General features: G+C 51.1%; 2 protein-coding genes and 4 non-coding genes across 9 annotated transcripts; all 6 read right to left on the bottom strand.

The window, feature by feature from the left end:
* Positions 1–6806: 6806 nt before the first annotated feature.
* Positions 6807–10200, bottom strand: RPL13A (ribosomal protein L13a). The gene is made up of 8 exons (XM_077131149.1): positions 10165–10200; positions 8718–8790; positions 8276–8341; positions 7998–8099; positions 7701–7786; positions 7465–7524; positions 7034–7156; positions 6807–6917 (listed from the first exon to the last, which is right to left on the bottom strand). Exons 1-8 carry the CDS (start codon positions 10177–10179, stop codon positions 6831–6833), a joined length of 612 nt encoding a protein of 203 aa, XP_076987264.1. The 5' UTR covers positions 10180–10200; the 3' UTR covers positions 6807–6830.
* On the bottom strand, positions 7304–7390 carry LOC143660462 (small nucleolar RNA SNORD35). The gene has a single exon (XR_013164060.1). It is a non-coding gene; the product is annotated as a small nucleolar RNA SNORD35 (small nucleolar RNA).
* Positions 7590–7660, bottom strand: LOC143660460 (small nucleolar RNA SNORD34). The gene has a single exon (XR_013164058.1). It is a non-coding gene; the product is annotated as a small nucleolar RNA SNORD34 (small nucleolar RNA).
* Positions 7880–7964, bottom strand: LOC143660456 (small nucleolar RNA Z195/SNORD33/SNORD32 family). Its single transcript, XR_013164055.1, has one exon. It is a non-coding gene; the product is annotated as a small nucleolar RNA Z195/SNORD33/SNORD32 family (small nucleolar RNA).
* On the bottom strand, positions 8595–8678 carry LOC143660458 (small nucleolar RNA Z195/SNORD33/SNORD32 family). The gene has a single exon (XR_013164057.1). It is a non-coding gene; the product is annotated as a small nucleolar RNA Z195/SNORD33/SNORD32 family (small nucleolar RNA).
* A 100-nt stretch (positions 10201–10300) lies between the features above and the next one.
* Positions 10301–18246, bottom strand: FLT3LG (fms related receptor tyrosine kinase 3 ligand). Of its 4 annotated transcripts, XM_077131146.1 has the most exons (10): positions 18171–18246; positions 17875–17888; positions 17496–17562; positions 16975–17091; positions 16766–16819; positions 16330–16473; positions 15829–15967; positions 13505–13680; positions 13340–13417; positions 11809–11981 (listed from the first exon to the last, which is right to left on the bottom strand). In XM_077131146.1, the coding sequence occupies exons 3-9, from the start codon at positions 17526–17528 to the stop codon at positions 13361–13363; spliced, it is 720 nt and encodes a 239-aa protein (XP_076987261.1). In that variant the 5' UTR covers positions 17529–17562; positions 17875–17888; positions 18171–18246; the 3' UTR covers positions 11809–11981; positions 13340–13360. The 4 variants fall into 4 exon arrangements, with proteins under 4 accessions (XP_076987262.1, XP_076987261.1, XP_076987263.1 ...); XM_077131147.1 differs by lacking the exons at positions 11809–11981; positions 17875–17888; positions 18171–18246 and adding exons at positions 10301–10398; positions 17710–17777; XM_077131148.1 differs by lacking the exons at positions 17875–17888; positions 18171–18246 and adding an exon at positions 17710–17777 and having other exon boundaries at positions 15829–15913.
* Positions 18247–18788: the final 542 nt, after the last annotated feature.

The raw sequence follows: 18788 nt of genomic DNA on the forward strand, positions 1-18788 counted from the left end.
TACGGATGCGGCCATCTTTCTGCGGGGCGAACGATAGGAGGGTGCCAGGAGCTTGTGCGACGGCGCCGCCATCTTCGGCAGGGGCGAAAGCTCCCCGTGAGGTTTATGTATGCTAGATTCAGAAAATTTCTCTTTTCTTGTGTGTAACAGCGTTGTCCAGTAGGATGTTCCGCGGTTATTGAAAAGTTCTTTAATCCGCTCTAACCCAGTTAAGCATTTGAAATGTGGTGCATGGGACTGAGGACCTGATTCGTTTAAATTTAATTTTATTAGATTTAAATTCAAATGGCCACCATGTTGGATGGCGCTGATCTATAACTGCTTAAAGTTTTTAAATAGCAAACTCTTACAAAGCAGTTTCTTCTGTGCTGAATGAACTTCTTACACGTATTAAACACATTTTGTCCTCACAACAATACTCTGAGAATGGTTCTCTTATTATTCCCATTTTACAGATGGAGAAATTGAGGGTCAGCTGCGCCTGGTTTCACTGGAAAGCAAGAGGTTCAGCTGGGATTTGAACCTGGGCATTTTGGCTCCAAAGCTACCGGTAAAGAAGAAATGCTGGCATCGTTTTTTTATGTTGAGCTCACATTCGATGAGCACCTGCCGTTTTTCAGACCCTGGCTGGGCAGTGGTGACGGTAACTGGTGACTCCTGCCGGCCTTGTCAACTTCTGACTGCCTGGCAGACTTGGACCTTGTGGCAGGTTTTTCAACTCCAGACCTTGGCGGGTGCCTCTTCCCTTAGTTAATCCTTGGCCTAATTCATTCGGGTCTCTATTCCTGCCTATAGAAATACATGTTCAGCAACTCCTCTCACCCTGAAGATGGTTCCTATTATTACCCCATTATACAGAAATAGAGGAGGAGGCTGAAACTAAGAAAGGAACGTGACTTCTCAGGGTCACACAACCAAGGGCAGTCGGGAAATAAACCCTGGAGGACCCGAGGTCTAAGTTCTTTCCTCTCAGTGAAATGCCTCCTGAACAGAAGGCTCAGAAATATTTATTGGTTGTAAAAGTCGAAACTAAAACCCAAAAGGATTCCCCCATCACCCTCTACGGAGTCTTCTCCTCCCAGACTCTTTAGCTAAGGCATCAGGTTCACCAAAGACCTTAAATTTAGGCTTTTGCTATTGTGTCCCAACTACTCTATCCAATCACAAAGAGGCACTTAGATGATAATCGTTATATGCAAGAGTTAAATCTGTGTCTTATTCTGGTCCAAACTGCATGTGAATTAAGCATTTAAAAATAAATACTGTTCAATTCCTGGTGCCTGCCCATGCAATCAATAAATCAATCAATACTGGTAGTATCTATGTATTCCATAATCCTAGCACCTTGTGTGTATAATTTGTGTGGTTGGGCTAAAAGTGATACTTTGTTCAATGTAAATATTTAGAGAAAACACTTAGGAAGTCTGTAAGCAGACCCAACCAGATTTGAGAATTTAGCATATGGTAAAATCCATAGGGGATATACAGAATATTTAAGCGCTGTGTTAGGAAAATTGGGTGACCATCTGGGGGAAAAAAAATTGGATCCCTACCTCACACTTTACGCCAAAATAAATTTCTGATCCAGCAAAAATAAAATTGGGGGTGATGGGAATGAAACCAGGGAGGTACTAAAAGAAAACATTAGTCTTCTGTGTTATTTTTTTTCCTTTTATTTGTGAGTGGAGAAGAATTTTTTTTTAACTATTGCATTTAGAATATGAAATCTGTATGCCCCTATAAAACCCCTACATTGTTGCTTCTCAAACAATCTGTGGTGAAGGACCAGTTGTTAAAATTTGTAACTAGTCATGGACCAATGTTTTTGCAAAATACAGTAACAATGAACTAGCAGGAAAATGAAATTGCGAAACATTACAAAATACAAGTCCTAAGCTTTATTTTCTAGATCCAACTGATAACAGCATTAGCTTGTCATCTTGCTATACAAGTTTCTAAACATCTCTTCTCACTTTGGGTACTTAAACTGTCACTGAGAGGCCACATTTAGTAACTTTACTCCAGGATCTGGTATCGCTTTCCCCTCTTATGTAGAGTGTTGCTCCTGTCCTAGTTCCTTGGTGTTTCTAGAACATTCTTTCCTACCTTGTTATTCTCTCTGCATGGAAAGCTCTGTCCTCGGCTGCTTTACCAGCCCGAGTCCTCATCCCTCGAGTCTCAGATGTTACCTCCTTAGAGACTCCTTCGCTGACCAGTCTCCAGAGAAACTTCCCACACCCCCATGCTCTCCACCTTTTGTCAGTAAGTCCGGGATTTCCTTCATGGCACTTCTGACAGGTTGAACTCATCTTGCTCATGTATCCTTGCTCACCATTTATTTTGTTTCCCCTTCCCCGCTAGAATGTAAGCCCCGGGTGGGCAGGGATTTCTGTTCACTTTGTTCACATGGGTTTCTAGGATGTGCCATGTCGGAGATGCTCAGTTTGTACTTTAGGAATAACTGAGTCAGTGAATGAATGGAGAGGAAGGAGAAATACCAAAATATCTAGGCAAACAAGTCATGGCATAGCTTTAGGATGGACCACTCTAGATGTGACAAATGTGAAGGAGGTTAGTAGTTCCTGGAATAGAAGGATTGAGAGCCATCTTTCTTTTTTTTTTTTCATTTCTAATTTAATTTGCCCATGGTATAAAATTCAAAGGGTATTCAAAATTAAATGAGGCAAGAGAAATATCTCTCCCACTCTTCTCCCCAAGACACCCAGTTTCTCTCTCCAAAAGCAGCTACCATTATCTGCTTTCGATGTATCTTTCCAGATATATGCTGTTTCCATTTGATTTTTTTTTTTGGTGGTGGGGGTGGGGGGTATGGGCAGGCACCGGGAATCGAACCTGGGTCTCCGGCTTGTCCATTTGATTTTGTATGTTAACAAATCAAATTGCAGAACAAAGGGCTTATTATTTTAAAATATTTACTGGCAAGGGAGCACTAGAGACAGATACGAAAAGACAGAAGAGAGAAGTGTGGAGAAGAGTGTAGAAAGGAAGACTATGAGTAAAGGTAAAAAGAAGGAAAATTAAATATGACATATAAAATCCAGAAGGCAAAATAGTAGAAGAAAGTACTACCCATGCAGTAATAACACTGAATGTTAATGGATTAAACTCTCCAATCAAAAGATATAGTCTGCCAACTGAGATACCGTGATGGTGTTGATTCCTTTAAATGATGCTTACCATCTATTTTAGCCACTGAGCCTTTTATTATTTGTCTGTTTGTAAAGTTTATTTGTCTTAACTCATTTAATAAATATATTGTTTATCTGTTAAAAAAATATTTACTGGCAACCTATGGGATAATTTCTTTCATTTTTTAAAAAGCTAATTGCATAATCTAATTGTGGACTGTATCTTTTTAGATGTTATAGACCCACGTCTTCCAATCTTACAGACACTTGCTGCATGTGGTTTTTTAAATTTAAATGAAATAAAATGAAAAATTCAGCTCCTTCGTTGCTCTATTCCTATTTCACTTTGCTTAATTGCCACATGAGGCTAGAAGCTTGCATACTGGACAGTACAAATATAGAACAGTTTTGTCAATGTAGAAAGTTCTGTAGGACAGTGCTGTTAGAGACAGAGAAGGCTTTATATATATGTCTCCAAAGTTTTAAGTGCTTTTTAAAAATCTGCCTTCCATTTTAAGCCAGTCAGTTTTGATCAAATTTCTGCAACATTCTAAATATCCAAGTTCAGGGCTTTTAAAATCTATTCTTTAGCGCTCTTTTAAATGAGAAAAATCTCAGAATTATAAGTGCTACACACTTGGAAAAACCATTTTTGAAAGTTAAATTATTTTAATGTCTTTTATACTTATTAGCTCTGCAAACTTTGAATAATTTTAAATTTTAATTGCTTCATTCCCTCTGGAGGTAGCATTATAGAGTTTCATTTTCCACCTTTAAAAACTTCTGTGTCTTCCCTATTATAATTTGGTAGGGGGTGGAGGGGAAGATAAAAAAAGTAATTTCTAACGTTTCTGAGTGACTTCGAAGAAAAAGACTTATGATATGGTTTTTTGCTTTGTTTTGTTTTAAAGCAGGACTCAGTTTTATCCACATATCTAATGATCAGATACAAAAGTTACATAGAAAAGTATAGAAGGAAATTCATGGCAGGGTACAGTGGTTTGCAGCTCTGGGGGATGGAAATCAGGTATAACGTCCTTTCTGTTTTTTGCTTGTTGGTTTAATGCCCAGTATTTTGCAAATTGCTCAGAGCAACTTGCATGATTATGATAATAAGGGAAAAGCAAAGCAAAGAAACATTGCTTCATCCTGAAAAGGTGGGAGTCCCATCTGGAGACATTCAGGTGCAGAGCTCTCAACCACAACCCACAATAGGAAATACATTCTAAATTGTGAGCAAACCTCCCTCCACCTCTCTCGCTCCCTCTCGTTTTTCCCTTTCCTTCATGCAATACTGATTTTTTTTCCAGTTCGACTCAATTTCATTTATTTTAATTTCAGTTACAACCCTCTACGTTGATTTATTGATCTGCGTGGTAATCATCCTTGGTGTCTAATAATGAATTCAAGCAAACTCTATGAGCACCCAAGGGGAGGGGATATCGTCCTGCCTCTGCAGGCTGCACAGACGTATTTGCAGCATTTCACAGCAGAAATGCAAGGGGGGCTACTCTCCCTGTGAGCACAGAAATGCCTGTTGAAACAAGACTCTAATTTACGCCCGTTGTCCCTGATCTCAACGGTCTCTAATGTCCATGTGGGTGAAGCTAAGGAGAAATTGGCAGGGCCACCTGAGCGGGCACCTGCTGTCAGAGGTGGCTGGCAGGTGGGCAGGCTGGCACAAGCGCTCTTCAAACGTGCCTACCTTTGGCTCATGGATCCGCTTCCAGGTTTTTGTTTAAAGGAATGAAGGATAAATGCAGAGATGTAATTTGCATTCTGATGATGAATAATGTGCAGCATCTTTTCATGGGCTCATTGGCCAGTTGCCTACCTTTTTTTGGTGAAATGTTTATACAAATCTCTTGCCTCATTTAAAATATATACATTTTTATTTGGAAATTTTCACACAAGTACAGTTCATACATAGTACACAATCAATGGCTAACAACACCATTACACAGTTGTGCATTCATCACCATGATCATTTCCAGAACTTTTTTTTTTTTTGCCCCATTTTGAATTGGGTTGCCTACTTGTTGAGGACAATGAAATGTGGGTCATTGTCCTTTAAAGTGATTATAAGTACTTATTCCCAGTCTGTGGCTTTTGTTTTCTTAGTTGTGTCTTTTGAAGAGTAAACATTTGTCATTTCTCTAAAGCCCAGTTGATCGAAATTTAACAGGTCATGCTTTTGTGGGATTATGACGTACTGTTGTGGCATGCAGTTTAGTCAAGTTAAAGATTTAATCCTTTACGTGTCCAGTTGCTACTGGAGGAAGCCCCCCTACCAAGGGGTTCCCAAGGAGGGTCTGGCTTCTGGTAGGGACCCCACCCACATGGCATCTTGCAGGACTTTATTTTGAAAAATTAAACAATAGAACGGCCTGGCATGTTATCTGTATGCGCAGGAGACTGTGCTGAGGTGTATTTGACAGAGAATTGCATGTCAAGCTGATGTATAACATAAATTTTCCTCTCCTTCTTTTATCATGTTCAAGCCAGACTTCTTGGGATGGAATCTTACTTGTCACCTTTGGGTGGCTCCACCGAAACCTAAGAGGAAAATAGGGCCGGAGCCAGGCAGGCTCTGCTGAGTGACCCTGAGGGACTCACCAGCTGAACATCCCCTAATTTACCTCTCAAGAATTCACCTTGGGAGTTAGTATGCCTAGAGGCTAATTTAATAACCATTTCCTCATGCTCAACCATCATGCTCGTTTTAGCATCTATGTTTCCTTACACAAAACGTGTGCGTGCTGCCAACACTCCTCTGCACAGCACAAGACCGCAATAACCCAGGTGCACAGCAAATGGGGGTGGTGGTGGTTTGAAGACTATGCCCCATTCCGTACTTGCTGAGAAATGCGTTCTGCTTTAGCGCCAGAAGCAAAGGCCATTGACTACACATACAGCAACACAGGCATGCATGTACCTGCATGTAAATCATGAAAACCTTTCACGAGTGACTTTCCAAGTTCTGCAGGGAAGGCAAACTAGAAACTCATTTCTGCAAAGACAGCCAGAATTAACAGCAATGGTTTATTCAAACCCTTTTCTGTGTCATTGTCCATCTTGGGGCTGTCTGCAGAGCAGACACATACTGCAAAGACGCCAATTTTCTTTAAAAATAATTTATTCATCTCTGATCACAGTATACAGGGAAGGAGCAAGGGCAGTACCTGGAAGCCCAGGGGCACAGCCTTCCCAGCCTACACATCTATAAATACCCGCGCTAAGGAACCTCAGAACACCCCATACACACATGTGATTTCTAACAGTTTAATAGGGGAAGAGTTTCATATTATGAAACCACATGGAATACTCTGAACAAAGACCCCATTCACAATTTAGGGGTCCCCTATTACAATCTCCCAGCTTTCTTTCCCCAAAACATTGAAACCCAGGTAACTGGCTGTTTCCACTGTTCGTTTCTGTAAAATTCTCATGTGAACAATTAGGCCAGAGACCAGCTGTGTCAGCTCTTAGCTGTTGACCTCCTGTGAACTCTAAACCCAGTAGGGCCCTTTCTGCTTCCTAGCCTTCTCTCAGCCCCAGGCTGCCTGTAGCTCTGGGGCTGCTGCCCGAGGACCCCCCCCCCCCCCGCCCCACATCCCGGGGCGGCGATGGAGGAGGAAGGGCAGGCCAGGCCAAGCGTGAGGAATAATGTCTTTATTGGGCTCAGACCAGGAGTCCATGGGTCTTGAGGACCTCTGTGTATTTGCCAATTTTCTTCTCCACATTCTTCTCGGCCTGTTTCCGTAGCCTCTGGGGGTGAAAAAGGACCAAAGGTGATCAGAGCCCATCAAGGGAGATGCACGCTGCAGCGGTGGCCACCTGCCATGCCCACCCAGGAAGATGGTCCTCCCCAACTCGACCCTCACCATGAGCTGCTTCTTCTTCCGGTAATGGATCTTGGCCTTCTCCTTCCTCTTCTCCTCCAGGGTGGCTGTCACTGCCTGGTACTTCCAGCCAACCTCATGAGCCAGGCGCCCTAAGTAGGCAAACTGGGGGGCGGAGGGGAGCAGGGAAGCAAAGGTGTAAGGAACTCCAAGTGCCCCAGAGCCCAGAAGCATGCAGCTCCTGCCTGTGCTGCTGGACCCCAGGAACTTACTGTTTCATTCAGTCCAAGTGAGGACACCCACCCCCCTGTGCTCCTGGCATCAGCTGAGCCACTGGCGTTATCGGCAGGGCCCACAGGGGCATCCGCAGACCATCGTGAGAAAAAGCCATCATCTGCCAGTCCCAGGGACCCCGAGCCCTGGAAGCCCCAAGGAGCTGGAGGGCTCAAACCTAACATGGGGAAGGTGCTCACCTTCCGGGTGGGCTTCAGACGCACAACCTTGAGGGCAGCAGGAACCACCATCCGCTTTTTCTGTTAGAGAAGGAGAGGAGCTTAGAGACCTGTGGTGAAGGAGGACAGAGGCAAGGGGCTGGGGGTGGCGTCTCAGCCAGGACTGTTCTCACGGGTATCGAACAATGTAGGTAATTGTGGAACATCACAGACACCTGGGGCAGTACCAGTGGCGGCCTAGAAGCTGCCGGGCTCACCTTGTCATATGGAGGTGGAATTCCATCAAACACCTTAAGGCGGTCCAGGGCAGCCTGGCCCCGCTTGGTCTTGTGAGGCAGCATGCCTGTGGGCAGAGGCAGGGGCTGCTCAGAGCTGCTGTCTGAGCACACCCCTCCCCAGTCCCAGCACCTTCACCCAGGGGAGGATGGGCACAACAGCAGCCTCAGATGGTAGTGCATGTACAGTCATCTCATGGTCTGGAAACTCGAACAAGAGTGGGAAAAGTCCTCATCATCGGCCACACACCCAACCCTGGTGGCCTGGGCCCAGCTCACCTCGCACAGTCCGCCAAAAGATGCGGCTGGGGGCCCGGAAGTGATAGGGGCCGCGGGAGGGGTTGGTGTTCATGCGCTTGCGGAGGAAGGCCAGGTACTTCACTGGGGAGGGGAGAGCATGCCTAAGGCCTGGTCTGAGCAGACCCACCTGTCCCAGGTCAATCTCCCATCAACATAAAAGCCCAGACTCCCACCCTATCACCACCAGCACTGCCCTACAGAACCGAGGCCTGGAGAAGTCAGTCTTCTCCAGCCCCTCTCATGCTGCCCTGACTTACACTTATTTCTGTAGAAATTGCCAGAAATATTGATGCCCTCACAGCGCACAACCACCACCTTCCGGCCTGATGAGGAAGAAAATCAAGGAGAAATAGGGTTAGGAGCAGTCACAACTAACCTACTATCCCAGCCCATGGAATCCAGCTGCTGCTGAGGACAGATGGACCTCTTCCCAGTGTGCGACCGACCACAGTGCATGTGGAGAACGAAGCCAAGAGCAGCACTTGGCAGAGCTGGCTTTATGTTCAATGCACGTTAGCCTGCCAGTAAACAGTCCTGAAGCAGGAACCCGGCACTTTGGGGGAGGCTGCTGTCTGGGAGGTCTCAGAGCGGTGCATGGGGTTGATCTCATGGTCGCGAGACTCAAACGAAAGATGGTGATTGTTGCTCATCACTGACCTTCAGGTGGGGGTGATGACAGAAGTTGGTGGCAGCACTTACCCAGCAGTACCTGCTTGGCTACAATGGCCGCCAGGCGACCCAGGAGATGGCCTCTGCCATCCAGCACCAGGACCTGGGGGAAAGAAATACGGTGAGGGCTTGGGAGTCTGCTCTTCCCACCCCAACAAGCTACTTCCTTTCGTCAGCTCCACCTCACCCCCAAAAGGAAACTTAGTCAGCTTTAAGATACAAGCCCAAAGTTACAGACAAAGAAACTGTGGCCAAAAAAAAAAGAAGTACAAGACTGACTTAGTATTTCACTCAGTGAGCTGGATCCCATGTAATTCTAATCTTCCCCTGACCTTGGCCCACGCTAGTTCTGCCTCCCTGGGCCAATGGCTTGACAGCTGAGCTTCAGCTTCCTTTGACAAGGGTAGAAGTCCCCACTCTTATTGAATTCTTATGATGTACTTTGTGATTGCTGGAAGGCAGTGCAGCAGAGCACAGAGTCTAAAGCCAGACTTCCTGACAACGGGACTTTGGCCAAAAATCTCCAACTGTCCATGCTCCAATTTCCTCACCTGTAAAATGAGGACAACAGTATCTCCCTCAGGAATACTGAGAGAAGTAATTGCACCTACATAAAACAGAACCTAAATCCACTGAGGAGCCTGGGTCTGCCTAGCTCCAGAACTGTTTTCCCTTCCCCAAAAAGTAGACGCATTACAAAAAATTACATATGACGACTATTTCCAAAACCGTCCTTTCTTATATAGGTATATCTTTATACCAAGGGACAAGGAGCTTAAAGCTCAAGTTAGATGCTATGTTCCCACGCCCTCCTGGGGGTCCCTTTGCTTCAACAGTAACAAGCCTTCAAGGAAAACTGGCCCCCATAAGCGACAGAATAATCCAATTCCTGACTACCCCGGAGGCAGCCCTCTCGCCCCACTCCAGGAGGGGCTTTCTACTCAAAATAACCGGGGTCACAAGAGGACCTCGACCGGAACTACACTAACATGAAACAGCCAATGCCTTCGGCAAGGTGGGAAACTCCCCCACATTTAGACATGGAAGGACAAAGCCGGGTCCCGACAGGCTCTTACAGTCTCCAGGGCGACTGGGCTACATCTGAACCAACCCTCAGCTTCTCATCACCCCGAAGCTGCCGAATGGCCTTCTGCGCGCTTCGCTGGGAATATATAAAGGAACCAACTCGACCAGAGCCTGACCTCAACGCCCCCAATAGGAGACACAGAAGTAAACGAGATCTTGTTGTAAAATCTCCTCTCCTGGAAGCTCCCACTATTACCCCCCGGGTTGGAACAAAAAGCCAGAATCTAACTAATCCGAGGCCTAAAGGCAGCCCGAAATATCCCCCAGGTGGTTTGCTAATTTATTGAACTTAAACTCCATAACCCACGTACAAGGAATTAGGATCTCCAAACCCATCCCAACCAGGAACGCACCCAGCCCCACGCCGCCCCGAAACGCGCGGAGGCCTCACCTGACCCTCCGCCATCTTCGGCAGCTGCCTGGGAAAGAAGGAACGGTGGGCGCAGGGTTTCTTATCCCTTGAAACAGGGGCGGCGGAAGTGACGCACACGGCCTGAGCGGGCAGCTTTCCGTCTTTTCATTGGCCAAAGCATTAGACTCATGCGCAGTGAGGGCCACGGTGCCCGCTAGGGGGCGGAACGCTTCTTGACTGTCCAATCCGGTTATCGTTCTGCGGCGGCCATGGCTGTGCGGGGAGGGAGGTCACGTGGGGTGAGGCGGGGCGTCTGTTGGCCCGGGCGGGTCTGCCTCGGCGGCCATCGTTTTGAGGGGCTGCCGTATTCGTGAGGAAAAGAACCATTGCCCCAAGTGACTAACGGCTGCGGCTCATCTTAACCCGCAGGGGGCGACCTGGCCCGTCCTCCATCGCTCAATTTAGACCAGCGGCCATGATCCCGGTTTCTGGGTTGCACCGATCCGCGGTGTGTTGCGCAAAGGAACTTCTCACTTTCTGGATTGTAGGCCTTTGCTTTGTCCCTGGCCCGGGATGCCCTCACTGCCCCTCCCCTCCCACTTTCCAAAATCTGACCTGTCACAATCCCAGTGTCTGGTGTTTCCCCTTCCAGGCCACCCAAACAGGCCTCAGTTTCTCCATTCAGATCTGGTCCTTCCCCTCCTCTGCTCACAACTGCGACCCCTTCGGCCACTGGCCACTCATCCCCAACCCCTGTAGCCTCTCGCAGGCCTTGCGTGTGCTGTTGCTTTTGCCTGCAACCCCTCTATACTCTTCTTCCCCTCAAGAAACCCCACTACTCCAGCGCCAGGGACCTATCCTCTGAGAACCTCCTTGCCCAGCCTAGGTTGATGCCTCCTGGGGCCCTGGCGATGCCTGTGCTGCCTCCATTGGATTGCTTCATCCTGTGCTGTGGCCCTCTGGGTCTATGTCATCTCCCCCATAGGCCAGGAGTATAAGGAGACACATGTTGAAAGGCACATTGCTTTAGCTGAGAAACCGAAGCTCTGAAACCCAAACCACCTCATCCCAACTGCCAACCCTCCATAGACAGGCCTGTCCAGAGCCAGTAGATGAGGACGATAAAGATGCACTTTGATGGGGACGTGGGCTCTGTACTGACACAGGCTAGGGCTGGCTTGGAGCTGGCACTGGGTGCTGATGTTGTCTCCATCCTGGACAGAATGCCAGAGGGGCAAGAAGGCTGAGGAGAGAAACAGCATCTCCCCAATTTCCCAGCTCTGTCTCTGCAGCAGGTGACTTTTCTCTCTGGGCCTCAGTGTCCTCCTCTGTAAAATGGGATGATTATGCATCTATTTCACAGGGAACACTGGAGTATCCACAGACAGGGGAGAGGGGAAAGCAGGAGCTCAGGGTTGGCTCAGTCAGTTCCCTACATAACTCAGTCCACAGTGAGTGCTCACTATAGGCAGGGCTGTGCTGTCCAAGAAAACGCTCTACAGGAACGGAACTTTTTAGATCTGTGCTGGCCAACATGGCAGCCGCCAGCCACAGGCAGCTATTGAGCCTTTGAGATGCGGCCAATGTGACTGAAGAAGCGAATTTTAAATTTTACCTAATTAAAGTGGTTATCAAGAGAGTAGGGAGACAGAGTGGGCAGGGTGGGATGGAGACTTCTTGAAGTAATGCCTTTTTTTAAAAAAAAGAAGTTTTAATACAAAAAACTGCTCAGATACAACGGCTGACATGAAAATAACATTTAGAAACCGACGCTCGATTCAGTTCCTGGGAGGCTTTTAAGTACGTTTGGAACAACTCAGGCTCGTGAATCCACTTTAACCACTGTGTCATGGAATCTAAATGCAGAATCAAGTAATTCCAATGAAAATTCAGCATCTGAATTGAGTTGTGCTATGAGTTTATAACACGCACTGGATTTGAAAGACTTAGTGTGGAAAAAATGTGAAAATCTCGATGATTTTTAAAATACTGATTACATTTGAAAAGACAATATTTTGGATAAATTGAACACAATGAAGTATATTATTTAAAGTGGTGCTACCTGTTTCTTTTTACTTTTTTTTTCTTTAAATGTGGCTATCAGAAAATTTAAAATCACGTGTGACTCATGTTCTGTTTCCCTTGAAGAGTGAGCATTGCCCTGAGGGCTCACATGTATCATTTTCACTTAATCCTCATGACAAAGCGGGCTATGTGAACAGATAAGGAAACTGAGGCAGAAGAGACCAGATGGGACCAGAATCAAATCTTGGCTCTGTGAACTCATGAGCTGTGTGGCTTTTGGCAAACTATTTACCTCTCTGTGCCTGTGTTTCAGCCTCTGTGAAATGGGGATGAGAACTTCACCAGCCTGTTATGACAATTGAGTTACTCTGTGGAAGGCCCCAGCACAAGGCCTGTGTTCCTATGTGTGATTCAATTCTTCTGGGTCCCTTGGGGGACCTCTTTCCTCCTTCACACCCCACATGCCTTCTGCTCCCACAACAGTTCCCAGTTCCTTCCACACATGCCTCCCACAGCTCCCACTGTCCTGGACGGGAAGGCACTGCTCCCCTGCCTGGTGTCAGAGGCCTTGGTTTTCCTGCTGCAATTCCCACTCCTGCTGTAATCCCCTTCTGCAGCCGCTGCCCTGCGCCAGGCCTTACTGAAACATGCTGAGCTTTTTTCACAGTTGCAGGTCTTTGCAAATACGTTCCCTTCTGCCTGGAATTCCCTTCCATTCCTGCTGCAGGAGGCCAACTCCCTGCTGGGTTCTAGAATCCTGCATCCAAATGTCTCCCCAGATGCCCCCTGGGTACCTCACACCCACATGTCCCCTCTGGGCTCAGGTCTTTCTCTCATCCAGGCTCCTCCCCCAGGCGTCCCATCTTGAAGTAGCCCCATTGCCCATCAGGTGCCTGCAAAAGCCAGACTATCCCCAAAGCCCGCCAGCCCCCAACCCATCTCTCCCACTCCCATCTGATTCTGTCTCATCCCCTCCTCTCAGACCCATGGCCCTGGCTGGACTTTACCCAGCCTCCTGCTTGACCTGCAGTCTCTCCTCTAGTCTGCCCCCTGTTCTTTTTCTGCACCCAGAGCTGACCCAGTCCCTCCCCTGCTGGGCTCCAGTGCCTATGCCCCCCATCCCCACCCCCCAGACACTCCAGCGTCCTCAGCCGGGCCTTCGAAGCCTCCAGAGGTGTGCAGGACTCACCGAGACCAGGTCCCGGCCAGGTCAGCGCTCCACAAGCTGCAGGGGCTGCTCATCCTGGGGCCTGGGGGCAGAGGGCACCTGCGGTCCCCACAAGGTGAGCCATGAGGTGGGTGGGGGTGTGACTGGGCCTCCCTCCCCCCCACCCCGTCCACCCTGCCCGCTCACCTGCTCCCCAGGGCAGGGCGTCCTTGGCCTCATCCTCCACCAGCACCGGCGCCAGGCAGCAGCAAGCAGCAGGGCCAGGAGAGCCAAGGGTAGGAGCAAGAGCAGCAGCAGGGGTTGCCGAGGGCCTGGCGCCCCTAGAGACTCCGGACTCCTTGGGGGCAGTAGAGTGGAGGAGTCTGGGGGGAGAGAGAGAAGCCTGGATGAAGAAAGGAAGTAAAAGCTTGCCTTGTGGTGGCTGTGCGGCTTCCAGAAGACTGCTCCCTTCTCCATGACTTAGTTTCCTCATCTGTTAAATGGGCACAATAATGGGACATCCCTCATAAGTTTATCACGGAAATTAACTGAGTACATGGAAAAAAGCATTTAAAAAAGTGGCTGGCACACACTAAGGTTGCATTCTAATTTATAATCAAGCAAACACAAATACATTTCTCAAGCTTATATAGGTCGTTTTTTATCTTCACCACCCCCCACCCCCACTGCCTGTGAGTTCCCGGTGGTCGGCAGGATGGTTACTTAGTCGCTGCTCATTGAAATATTTGTTGAGTGGGAGGATAGATAATGAAAGGAGAAACATTCTGAGGAAGGTATGATGGCTCGGAAGGCTAGCACGCCTGATCTGCCACCTGTTCTCTTTCTGTCCTCACCTCCCACTTTCCCCATGAACTTATTCGGTTCCAACCACACCAGCATCCTTGTTGTCGTACAAACAAGTAGGCGGCTTTCAGCCTCAAGACCTTTGCACCGGCTACCTCCTTCTCTAACCATCACAGATGACAATCTTATCACCCTGTTTTAATTCCCTGCATAGCGTGCCTTATGCTCGGATATTTTCTCCTTTATTTATGTGTTTACATGGTGAGTGTCTGTCTTCGATTAGCAAGTCAGCCCCGCGCAGGCAGGGCTCTCCGTCTTGTCCCAAGCTGTGTCCACACTGCCAGGAGCACATCAGGTGCAGATGTGCCCAGTTAAACTGGGCTGCAGAAAGGACTAGTCACGGAACGAGACATAAACGGCAAGCGCAGCTAAATATAAACAGCCAAGACTGTTCGAAAGGCAAGGAGAAGTTGAGCAGAAAATAGTTAGAGTGGGAGGTTTTTCAAATACCCCTTAAAACGTGACAAATGTAGCAGAAAAACACAAACCAGGACAACAAGACCCTGAAAATACCTTAGCCAGGGGTGAACAGGATATATAGCTGCTGGTTCTACAAATAAAAAATCTCTCTTCTTTTCCTAAGACCAGGCTCAATGATAAACCTGAACGATATGCTTGGCTGCAAAGAAAACTCCTCAATAAACTTAAAAAGTGGAGTTTTTAGCTGGGCGTTAGCCACCGTCCAACACGGCAGCCGCTGGCTGCAGGTGGCTCTTCGGGGCACTTCATCTGGGGACGGGGTGGAGGTGGGGTGTCTGCATTGAGATGTGCTGGGAATGTAAAACACAGGCCAGAGTTTTGAAGGCTTGGCAGGAAAAAGAGAACATTTACGATCTCATGAAATAAATTTTGCAAGATGGATTGATGTGAAGAAATGCTAATATCTTGGAGATGATGAAGTGAAAGATGCCATTAACATTACTAATTGTCAAAAGATGTATAAGTTATCAAAGTTAAGGCAAAAAACCTAATTATAGAGGTGGAGCCAGATTAGTGGTTGCCAGGGGTTAGGGATGCGAGGTTAGCATCGGGGGCCTGATGCCCCACCCCCTCCGCTAGGACAAGTCTGAGCCCTCAACTCCCAGCCCCAAGGGTGTGAGCTCGTTTGTAAATGGGATCTTTTGGAAGAGCTGATGAAGACGAGGCCACACCAAATCTGGGCGAGTCCCAATCTCATACGACTGGAGTCCTTGGGAGCAAAGGGATTTGGGGCATGGACACAGAAGCCACAGGAGGAGAAAGCAGGACACAGATGGAGGCAAAGGAGGAGCTCTGCATGGCCAGCAAGCCACCAGGATGCCGCAGGCTTCAGGAACAGCATGGCCTGCCCATACCTCGATGTTGGGGCTTCAGCCTCCAAAATGGTGAGACAGTACATCCCTGATATTTAAGCCAACTGGTCTGGGCAGTGCTGGCAAGCTACGACAAGGAAGCTCCTAGAAAATTCACACTTACGCGTGTGGCTGGCGTCATATTCCTACTGCAGTGCACTGCCGCGGTAAGGCAAGGGGAAACTGAAGTACAGGGAGGAAGGGGCATGCCCAGGGTCAAAGGGCCAGCCAGCGGGGAGCAGGTGGGGTGGGGTCTTGGTGGCACTGGGCAGAGGGGGCTGTCTGGGACTGGGAGAGGAGGGGGAAGAGGGGGGCAGGGGCACAGGGGGGGCTCACCTGTGTGGCACTGCAGCTCTAGGCACTGGGAGAAGTCCAGGCGGGTGACCCAGGGCTTCAGAGCGGCCAGCTGCTCAGAAGTGTCCTGCAGGAGGTGGGAGATGTTGGTCTGGACGAAGCGAAGACAGCTGGGGAGGGGCTGGGGGCAGGGGAGGGAGACGTCACCACCGCATCCCCCCAGCTCCTCCTGGCCGCTGTGCTGTAGCCACGCCCCATGCAGACACCCACCAACCCCTGACCACTGGGGGCAGGAGGGCCCCACACCCAGCCCCAAGATCTGCGGCCTGCCCCTTCACCCTCCTTGGTGCCTGGAGGAGTTTTATTCCTTGCCAGCACCCTAGCAACGGAGGGACCCCCCCCAGCAAGACTGGGGTTCCTGTCTCTATCTCCCCTGAGTAGCTACAGTCAAAAAGCTCTCCAGGAAGGCCTAAAGGGGCTTGGCCCACCAGCCCCAGGAAGGCACTGGGCTCCCCTCCCTTGGCCCCCAAGTTCAGGGCTGACCTGGAAGGAGCAGTAGGTGACAAAGTATATCTCGGTGTTGACATCCTCCAGCAGCTTCTGCAGCTGGGACCCGGCCACAGTCTTGAGCCGTCCCATCCAGCGCTGGGCCAGGACCAGACGCCAGAGAGCCCCGCACACTTTATCCTGGGGAGACAGTCCACACTTGGCCCTGGGCGCAGGGTGGGGGTGGAGGATGGGGGGGCCCAGGTCTGAGGGCAGAGGGGCTGGGGGCCTGGACCCCAGGGTCTGAGGAGGGAGGGGCTGGGGCCCGGGACCCCCGGGTCTGAGGGGGGAGGGGCTGGGGGCTGGGGACTGGAAGCCGGGGTCCTGGGAGGAGGGGGCAGAATTGGCAAACTAGCCTGGTCCCCTGAAGGGTGGTGCATGCTGAGTCTCTCGCTCCCACCTCCATCCCGGGCCCCTCCCGTCTGGGACTCACGTCCTGCAGGTTGGCGGCCACAGTGACGGGGTAGTCTTGCAGCAGATAGTCAGACTGCGGGAGAGAACAGGGTGGCCTGGGTGAAAAGGGGTGTGTGTGGGGGAGGGACAGAACTCTGGAGACCCCGGGAGAGGAAACTCCAACCAGCCGGGAAGCCTCGACCCGGGAAGGGGGCGGCGGGAGAGAGTGGAGGGGGGCGGGGGGCTCACCAGCTTGCGGATGGTGGCGGCGAAGTTGGAGGAGATGGGGCTGTAGCGGAAGGCGCAGCTGCGGGTCCCGCGGCCGCCGGGGCTGAGCAGCGAAAGCAGCAGCAGCAGCAGCGAGGTCTGCGGGAAGGGGGGGCGCTGGGGCAGCCCTCTGCGGGCAGCACTCGTCCCGCCTCCCCACCCCCACTTTCCTCCCGTCCCTCTTTCTCCCTTCCCACGTCTCATTCTCATTCGGTCTCTTCCAGCGCCCACCCCAACCCCCCTCCAGCAGGATCACTTCTCCCCTCACTTCTGCTCACCTCTGCCTGGGCTTTTTGTCATCTGTCCATCTCTACCCGCTCGGTTATTCTCTCCCCATTTTTGTCCATCCCCCCCTCCCCCTGTCCATCTGTCCCCCATCCTGTTCCTCTCTCCCCCATGTCTGTCCCTTTCTCCCCCATGTCTGTCCCTCTCTCCCCCGGCTCTGCCCCATCCCGACGGCACCCCCCCCGCCCCGCCCCGTGGCCCCGCGCCCGGCTACGCACAGTGGGGCTGCAGGCTGGCGCCAGGACTCTCATCTCGGCCGGGGGCCCCTCATGCCTGTGACCGGCTCTTGGAAGGGGCAGAAGAACAAGTCTCGGACCCCCACCCACCCCCCTCCCCGCCCGCCCCTTCACCCCCCCGCCCCTCCCTTGCGCCTTGATGTGGCTAGGTTTCCGCCTGCTACTCCCTCAGGCTTCCTGCGTGAGCCCCAATTACCATGAAAACTCCCCATCTCCCCTTCCAAGAACCCCGACGTCCGGCCCCCGGAACCCGTCCCCCCCCCCAAGCCGGGGACCCAGGAACCCGCCCTCCCTGCCTCCGCCGGGGGCGTGGGGGCCCCGTCCCGCCCCTCGGCGACCCAGAGCCCCATTCCTCACGCACCGGGCTTGCCCCAGCTGGGTGTGGAAGGGGTCAGGCCGGGTGACAGAGAAAGATTGAAAGTGAAAGGAATTTTTTTTTTAGGGGGGAGACGGAGACCCGGGGTGTTATCTAGCCCCGGGCGGGGGGCCGCCCCCTGGTGGTGGCAGTTAGGGGCTGACGCCGCGGGCGGCACCTTAGGGGGAACTCGGGTTCCCGTGGGCGTGTGGCACCCACGGTGCAGGGTGGGGGCGCCCCAACCCTCCAACTGCGGGGCCGCCGCGCACGAGGCCAGGGGCGGGTCACCCCGGGTCCTTCACCCTGGCCGGGAACCCTGGGCGGCCCTGGCTTCCCCCGCCAGGTGCGGGGCGGCTCCATCCTCCAGGCGCTCGGGGCCGCCCTGGGACCCTCCCCCTGCCTCTGACTGACTGTCAGGGTATCGGTCGCCTCGGCCGCCTCCCGCCGCCATCCCCAGCAGCTCCCACGGGTTCCCCGCAGCCGCCTCCGCACGCGCTTGGCCCGCACAGTCTGTTCCCCGCGCGGCCGCCAGGTGGCGCCGGCGGCCCCCAGCTCCCCTCCCGACCCTCCTCCGCGCCCTCTGGGGACCCCAGCCCACCTGGAAGGTCCCTAAGACCTGCAGGCCCCGGTGCATCCCCTCCCTGACCTCGCCTCCCTGTTCTTCTCCAGTTCAGCCGCGCCTACCACAGGGCCTTTGCACTGGCTGCCCCCTCAGCCCGGAACCCTCTTCCTCAAGCGTCCACAAGGCTCACCCCTCATTTCCTTCAGGTCTTTGCTCAGATGCACGTGGGGAAGCCTTCCCTGACCACCCTTTTGCACACTGCACCCCAGTCCCCGCCCCCAGCACTCCTTGTCCCTCCCTGCTTAGGTCTTATCACCCCAGGCACACCAAGCTGTTTTGTCTTCACTCGGCTGTCCCC

Source organism: Tamandua tetradactyla, chromosome 16, assembly GCF_023851605.1.
Source record: "Tamandua tetradactyla isolate mTamTet1 chromosome 16, mTamTet1.pri, whole genome shotgun sequence".
Classification (NCBI taxonomy): Eukaryota; Metazoa; Chordata; class Mammalia; order Pilosa; family Myrmecophagidae; genus Tamandua; species Tamandua tetradactyla.

Excerpts from the sequence above, each read along its gene's own strand:
- RPL13A (XM_077131149.1), bottom strand. Across the intron at positions 7,525-7,700 it reads TTCCACCTCCATATGACAAG|AAAAAGCGGATGGTGGTTCC; the intron begins GTGAGCCCGGCA and ends CTTCTCTAACAG. Across the intron at positions 6,918-7,033 it reads GGAAGAAGAAGCAGCTCATG|AGGCTACGGAAACAGGCCGA; the intron begins GTGAGGGTCGAG and ends TTTCACCCCCAG.
- FLT3LG (XM_077131147.1), bottom strand. The coding sequence starts at position 17,528 with ATGAGAGTCCTGGCGCCAGCCTGCAGCCCCACT. Across the intron at positions 17,092-17,495 it reads CGCCAGCCTGCAGCCCCACT|ACCTCGCTGCTGCTGCTGCT; the intron begins GTGCGTAGCCGG and ends CCCTTCCCGCAG. Across the intron at positions 13,418-13,504 it reads CGCCCTGCCCTGGGGAGCAG|GTGCCCTCTGCCCCCAGGCC; the intron begins GTGAGCGGGCAG and ends TGGGGACCGCAG.